At 39.8% G+C, this 8,274-nt stretch overlaps 1 protein-coding gene across 2 annotated transcripts in view; it reads left to right on the top strand.

Moving 5' to 3' along the window:
• Positions 1-550: 550 nt before the first annotated feature.
• Positions 551-8,274, top strand: part of GRIA2 (glutamate ionotropic receptor AMPA type subunit 2) — a gene marked incomplete at both ends in the record, with an annotated part of 151,313 nt that continues 143,589 nt past the window's right edge. For both annotated transcript variants that reach the window (XM_080796989.1, XM_080796990.1), the window contains 2 exons: positions 551-638; positions 1,168-1,308. In XM_080796989.1, the coding sequence (XP_080653115.1) occupies positions 551-638; positions 1,168-1,308 (229 nt within the window). The remainder of the gene's footprint in view (positions 639-1,167; positions 1,309-8,274) is intronic.

Genomic DNA, 8,274 nt, shown 5'->3' with positions numbered 1-8,274 from the left:
TTGAGCGCCGCGCTCACGACGCTGCCGGGGCAGTGCGGGGTGCGGGGTGCGGGGGAGGGGTTGGACGCGCGCGCCAGCAGCCTGCCGCGAGTCGCGCACGCGCGCCCGGGACTGCCTGCTCTTCTGTGACTTGCGTGTGTGTGTATGTGTGTGTGTGTGTGTGTGTGCGCGCGCGGGCGCGCGCGTGTGTGAGACAGAGGGGAGAGGGAGAAGAGAGCGCGAGAGAGGGTGAGTGTGTGTGAGTGCATGGGAGGGTGCTGAATATTCCAAGACACTGGAACCACAGCGGCAGCTCCGCTGAAAACTGCATCCAGCCAGTCCTCCGGACTTCGGGAGCAGGGACAGGGCGCAGGGCATCAACAGCCACCAGCAGAACCTGGGAAATAGGAATTCTTCTGCCTCCACTTCAGGTTTTTAGCAGCTTGGTGCTAAATTGCTGTCTCAAAATGCAGAGGATCTAATTTGCTGAGGAAAACCGCCAAGGAAGAAAGAGGAGGAAAAGGAAAAAAAAAAAAGGGGGTATTTTGTGGATGCTCTACTTTTCTTGGAAATGCAAAAGATTATGCATATATCTGTCCTCCTTTCTCCTGTTTTATGGGGACTGATTTTTGGTGTCTCTTCTAACAGCATACAGATAGGTAGGTACCCTTTGTGCTCTGCTTTTGAATGTGTATAATTTGGTGGTAATCTTTGTTCACAGTGGACAAATTAATTCATGTCATGTAGACTTATGTCATACCTTGACTGCATTCCAGATTTAAACTGCCTAGAATATACATGTTTTTCTTAGCATGAAGCAAAGGGAAAAGGCTATGGTTTTGATACAATAGAGGAAAAGGTGTTCTCATTTCTGATCCCCAAATTTTATTAATTCTGCCTTAACATTTTCCTGTGTGTTCAGATCCTCTAGGGGGTATGAATGCAAAGCTTGTGGTTACCAGGGAAAGCTAACGTTTCTGGCCACCTACCTTGCCCTCAGACTCTCATCTGTGTCTTGACCCCTTAGCTACCATTTGGAGATCAGCTCCCCGCTGCCCCAGTCCCTTGATGTGTTTATTCGGCCTATTAGCGAGAATAAGAGACTCCCGGGCTGTTGGGCGCTAGCGGGCTCCCCTCCTTTCCTTCCCTGGCACTGACACTGTTCTGCTTGGTGTTTGTTCTTTGCAGGGGGGCTATTTCCCAGGGGCGCCGATCAGGAATACAGTGCATTTCGGGTAGGGATGGTTCAGTTTTCCACTTCGGAGTTCAGACTGACTCCCCACATCGACAATTTGGAGGTAGCAAACAGCTTCGCAGTCACTAATGCTTGTAAGTAATGAATATTCATGTCTTTTGGATGCCGCACGAGGAGCGCCCGCGAGTGTGGAGTGGTGTGTGTGTGCTTCTGTGTGTCAGTGTGTGGGTGTGAGTGACTGCACACGCGCGTGCGTGTGACGGCGTAAGGAGAAAGTGGCTGCAATCTCGGGGACCCCCGCTGGCGGGGGTTGGGTGAAGAGGGAGCAAAAGGCATTGAAGAGTGTGCGCACTAGGGAAGTGGGGTGGGGACTGGAGCTGGAGGGGGCTTCCTTAGGTTCTGGGGATTCTAGCTTATCATGAGTGCTTCAAGAGAAGCCCTCTTTGCCCGCCCGTCCCCCCCCCCACCCGCCCCGCCTTGCGCGGCTGGTGGTACCTTGACCATAGAGAACACGTTTATTCCCCTGGGCGCACAGTCGGGCTGCTGGGTAGAACCCACGGGGGACTGCCGGAGCCCAACCGCCTGCCCCGGCAGCTACACTCCTCTCTTGACCTCGGATTTAAATCCACAGGCCCAGCTCGTGTTCATCGTATGGGCCCCGCGAGCCCTGTATTACCTGCTTCGACGGGACAAGTTAAAATGGTTCTGGAGTTGGGTTCGGGGTTGTTACATAACGCCCACCCGAGGGGCGCGGCGAGGCGCGGCTAGAAGCCACGCTGACGCAGGCCCACGGCGGGCCGGGTCCGGTAGGGGTGGAGGGGGAGCGCTGTCAATTTCTCGGTGCTCCGCGGAGCCTCAGGCTAAGTTGAAGGGGGTCATTCTGCGGTGGGCGCCGCGATCAGCTCGCCGGCCGGGTGCGCGTTGTTCTCAGGTAGCAGGGCTCCTGCAAAGGCAGTGAGAGGAGAAGGACCCGAAAGCAGCTGGATCCGGCCGAGTTTGGAAATCTGAAGAAGTCGCCGATCAGCCATTTTAGTGTTTGCATTATCCGTATTAGCCCTGCCACTCCGCTCAGGCTTCCAGGACACGCGATGAAGCTCTGTCAAGGCTTCATGCAAAGTAACAGAATCCAAGCCATTAAGTCTCTAAAAGGTTCAATGGAGAGGCTCGCGGTCTCCTGTCCCGCCGCTCCCGCCCCTGCGACGGCCGTGGGCAGTGCAGCCGCCTCCACTGTACCTTCCTGCCCTCTTCCCAGCAGCTGCCATCATTTCCTGCCGACCGGGTTGGGAGATTCATTCCTGCCTTAATGTTCGCAGTTTTTATTAAATAGTTAACAGTTTCAGGGGGTGGGTCGCAGATGGCTCACCTTGCACTTTGGCTACAGTGTAGAGGAGCCAGCGGAAAATTACCACAGAAAAAGCCCAACTGCAGTGTTCCCACATTAGGCAAACTGGTTGTCATCTCAATTCCCCATACTGAGCCTTAATCATATATTCGATAGGTTAGCTCGAGTATGGTATCAGGAACATCAACTCATTTTGAAACTACCACCGCTTGGATGAAGAAATGGAACAATTTGCGTTTACTGGTAGAACAAGGGCATTATTATGGTTGTGTTAGATGTCTAGAATCCAATTTTTTTTTTTTTATAAAGAACCTATTTAGAAAGGCTTCAGTGCCACATGTTTCCTTCAAATGTTGATACCAAAGGAGAGAAGAAACCGAAGCCATGAGCGTGCAGGGAGAGATTGAGAGAGCGAGACCTCAAGTGGATTTGCAGCTTAAAAAAAAAAAATCTCCGTAGAAGAATATTAAGAGTACCTTGAAAAATTTCAGTACATACATACATAGAAAGAAGCTGCTGTAGTTTCATTATTGAGGATTTTTATACTTGACCTATTAACCGACCAGATTTAGGTTATTTATTTGATTTGATATCAAATTTCTATTTTTTCCCTGAATTATGAGTTTAAACTATGCCTGTGCTAAGTATCTAACTGTATGTAATTGTATACTAGTGTGAAAATACTTTGAAAAGTAATGAAATTAAGGCAAGACTGATTATTAGGAGTATGTAGATTCCTAAAACACTGTGAAAGTGATCGACAGGTAGACTTTTTAAAATGGTCCACGTTTGAGAAGTGCACTCATTGGTGAAAATAACGAGAGGGTCTAACTGAGAAAATAACAGATATGTCCACTGAACAAAATGAATATTCCTTGATTCTAAGAGATGTTGTAGGACTGTGCTGGAGCTTTGTAAAGAATAAAGCTTATTTTTGGTTTAGATTAGGTGACTGGTTTTAGGTGTTCCATCTCAATATTTTTGAATAGATTTACTTTTAATATAAATTGTATTGAAATAAGTAATGCAGACAGAGAATGTGTATGTATTAGCACATATATAATTCCTTGAATTTCCACAGAATGAATACATCCGTGGCACCTGAATTTCATCAAACACACACACACACACACACACATACACACACACACACATGATTTAATTTGTTTAACAACACTTCTGAGAGTTGGGGAAAATGAAATCTTCATTTTGTACAGATTTTTTTGTTTTTCTCAGAAAACAAATCTGAAATAAAAATGCATGTCTACAGATCCCAAAATTACTCTTCCATGGGTTACTATCCTAAGACACTAAAACAAATTGTGGTGAGCAACTGAATGCCTTTTTAAGTTTGGCATGTGCCACTCCGTGTTATAAGTAATCTTACTGATTGCTAAGGAGAACTAACGAGACATTGTACAAAAGAGACACATTGGATAGAATTTTCTGGAGTTGACATTGAGTCATTGACTGAGTAAATTACTTAACATTTGTGACTCAGTTTCTTCATTCCCTTAGGAATTTCACAATCTAGAGCTTATAAAATGAACTGGAGGGTTCATAGTCTTCTTCATTTCTTTTTGTTTTGCCAAGGGCAGGAGAAGAACGTGAAATTAGTTTAACTCTTTATATTCATGTAAACTACAACCATGAAGTCAATAGTCAAGAAATGAATGGAAATCTCTAATCTCAAATTTGTCAAGATGAGTTTTGATCATTTTAACCCTGCTCAAGGTTTTCTCCTATGCTTAGCCTTTGTTTGCTTGCTTTTTCAGGCAGGGAAGTCCATGATTCTTTACTATATGAAGTGGAAGCAGAAGCATCAAATGTGTTGATAGCTAAAAACAAAATGACTTCCTCTCATTTTCTCCAGAAATCTAAGGAATTCTGTTCTTTAACTCCATTATTAAAATATGTATCATCATCAGTCAATTTTCATAAAGTAGCTTGTTGTTTTACCTAGTTTAAAAATCTCATAGAGTTAAATGTATATATTAAGAAAGTGGAGTTTTATAATGTAGTAATACAATTTCTAGGTAGAAAAGAAGTAAGTTTACTAATATAGTTTTATTCCTGAGATAAAGGAACTTATTTGGAAATGTCTAGGTTGACATTGATTTAAGGATCTAGCTCTGTTCACCAAATGGGTTAAGGTTATGCAAATGAAGTGAAGCCATTATATTGTCAGCTGTGTAAAATGACTGCTGTGCAGGGCACCAGCTCCCACATCCTTCCCTTTCGCAGTCACAGTGGGATAAGGAAAGTACCTGTTCCCATTTGTTTCCATGGGTACCTGAGGAAACAAAGACAGATTTCTAATTCTTTTTTTCTCTCTGACTCTCCCCCTCCTCCCTCCTCCTTTCCTTTCCTCCTTCTCTTTCTTCTTAGCTAGAGATAGTACTAAGAGTTTTATTTTTTCCTGAAAGCTGTTAAAACATGAACCTTTAATATGAGAAAATAGAAACAATAAAACCAGGAAAAAAAAAAAGACTATCATCTGATGTGTTCAACAATTCAGACTAGTGATGGGCTTCAAGAATTCTTCCCTCCCCCGCTCCTTCCTCCCCAAATTCCCTCCCTTCCTTCCTACCCTCCCTCCCTCCCTACCCTCCCTCCCTCCCTCTTTCCTTCTTTCCTTCCTTCCTTTCTTCTTTCCTTCTTCCCTGCCTCCCACTTCCTCCCTCCCTCCCTTCCTTCTTTCTTTCCTTCCTTCTCTCCTCCCTCTCTTCCTTCTTTCTTCCCTTCCCTCCTCCCTCCTCCTCCCTTCCTTCCTTCCTGTCTCCCTGCCTCTCTCCCTTCTTTACCTCCCTCTCGTTTGTTCCTTCCTTCCCTACTCTTCATTCTTTCAATGTTTATTGAATGCCTTCTGGTTGTCAGAGAATAAATGAATACTTTTCTCATAGAACTTCATTTTTTCCCCCTAATCTTTCCCTTCTGTACTGTTTTGAAAAGTTTTTAAAGTCTTGTAAACCTTGAGGCCTTCAGTATGCCTGGCCACCATGGTCTTGTCTAAGAACTTTTGAGGATGTGAAGATATTCTAATTGTTCTTATACAAAAGCAATGTATTACAGAAACTCAGATATTTTTGAAAATAATAAATTTGAACACACCACATATTGTATATAGTTAACAAAAAAGCAGATTTTAGGAAAATACTAAATATTTTTACGTTCTCAAAAAATTTAATAAAGTAGTACTCTGCTCATTACCAAAATTTCTTTAGAACAAAACTGTCTAAAGTGGGTACAAACATGAATATTGGATCCCATAGGGCTTTAGAATGAAAATTTTTGAACATTAAATTTCCTCTTCAAAATCTTTCTTATTTCTTTTCGTGAATGACTTTGACAAATTGTTATTAGCTTATTTTAAAATAATTTAATAATTTTATAATTCAATTCTATAAAATAAATTATAAAAATATTTAAAGAAGTAACAGATAAAAATCTACTTTTTCTGTAAGCCAGCAGATGGGGATGTTGGAGAAAATATTGTTCTTTCATAAAACTGTTGCGCACACTAAATACCTTTTGAAACATTGTAAACACATTTATTTACGGAAATTAAAAAAATACATAAATGGCATTTACTTTGAAAAACTTTACTTAAAATGCTCTTTAAAAAAGAACTTTGAAAAAGAACTTTGTTTTGAAAACAAAGTGCCTTTGATTTTATATAGATTATCTTGAATATCTTCATAAAATTGATTAATATAATAATTAATAAAGGCATCCAGAGACACGATTGATCAATGCTCTCAGAAGAGAGAAAGTTCTAAAATTTTATTTATTTATCTTTTTGGTTTTTTAACCTTGATTCTTCAGATATCATTTTTAAGGTGTATTTCTTATCATTGAATTTTCACTCTGAATTATTGAAATTCTATATCTGTGTTCACCGAATTAATTCATGTTTGCTAAACCTTTATTGCATTTTGCATGAATACAACTGTATGTATGTATATGTGTGAGCATGCATATGTTTGTGTATAGTTAGAGATGGGCTATCATGCCTTGCCATTTTTATTGAGGCAATTACTAAAAACCTGGAGTTACCAACATATGTAAAAATTTCACAAAACTAGAATCAACTTGGATGCTATTAAGCCAAAATAAGAATTCTTGGTGTGAAGAAAACCATGAATACATGTATCAGAACACAATACCTTATACCTGGTGTTGTAAATATTGTTATAGTCAGTTGGAGGTTACAAAGAAATAGCTCCTGATATGTAAGAATATTTAATTTGTTATTAGGTTTTTGTAGTTAAACTTTCATGCTTCACTTATCACTAGAGAATTTCAAGAAAATGGTACATTATACTAAACAGAAATCAAAGAATCACATCAGTTGGAACATTCTATTTTAGGATAAGAGAAATTAAGTATTTAGTAAAAAATACTATATGAAATGATAGAAACTTAACGAGAATTTATCCCTGTGCTACTCCTTTTTGAGGGTTTGCAGGCTTAACCTGCTGACTCAAGAGGTATGGAGCATTTCCGTTTTACATCAGACCTTTAAAGTGATAAGGTCATTGCACTGTGACATTATGACAATAGAATGCTGATTCATGCTCAGACCTCAGATCCTCTCATAAAGTCTTCCAGTAACACCCTAAAAACTTTTGAACTTCTCCTAGAGCCCCCCAAATTTTAAAGAAGGCTGAAAATTGCAGTTGTTTCCTAATTATCCCGGCATGTATTGTTGTATAATTAAGTTTTCAGAGCATATGGTTTTTTCCTTCCTCTTCCTCTCTTCCTCCTCTTTGTCCTCCCTTTTTTAAAAAAGTCAATGGAAATAATCTGCAGAACAAATGCAGGAAATAAAATTTAAATTTAAATAGAGGGTTTTTTTTTTTAAGAAAACAAAGGATATATTACACAGAGCTAAAATCTTGTATTCGATTTAAACATTTTATTGGGATGGTAATGACCACTGGATAAATTATGTTTCCTTTCTTTTTTTTTTTTTAACTGGATTCTACTGAAGTTTCCATAGATATTATTAAAATATTAGCTCTTTTTATGGCAATTTTCCGCCAAAATTTCTGAGATTTTTCTCTAGTGCTTTGAGTAACAAATTGCCAAAAACCTCTTATATGACTAGGTGTCTTCAATACAATAAGATAATTAGATGTTGAATTCAAAGTTAAAATTTCAAAATCCCCCCTGATTTAAAACATTTCAAACATCAAAGTGTTTTTCAAAGCTGATTTTTCTAATTTGGGGGAAAAAAAAAGGTGAATGTGGTTCTCACCGTGGTAAGAATCTGACACGTATTATTTTTCAGTACTATTCATTTTGTCATTTTTGATAATTTTAATTTATAGAATGAACTCATTTAAAAATTAACTTGGGTAATGAAAATGTGGCTTTCTTAAAGGAGACAGTTCATGCCATTGTTGTCTTTGTATCCTTCAGAAACCCTAGTCTAGTTTCTAGTGCACTGAGGGACTTAATGATTATTTATCTACCAGACACATTTAATATTATAGCAGATTTTCTTACTACAGAATTATACTTTCTAAAGTCAGAATTTTTCTTTTCCTCTCCATTTTGGCTTCAAAAGAAACAGTTTCCTTGGTGTCTGCCTCATATCCTATTGAGATCGAGGTGTAACATATTTTTCATTTTCATCTACAAGCTAGATATGTTCAACGTTATCATCTTTATTCCTTAAGATACATTGCTATACGTGAAAGCGGTTTATTGGAGATCAGTAGAATACACACTTTAAAGAGGATTTACAAATGCT

Source organism: Martes martes, assembly GCF_963455335.1.
Source record: "Martes martes genome assembly, chromosome: 2".
NCBI classification, from domain to species: Eukaryota; Metazoa; Chordata; class Mammalia; order Carnivora; family Mustelidae; genus Martes; species Martes martes.
This window is presented reverse-complemented; position numbering and strand designations above follow the sequence as displayed.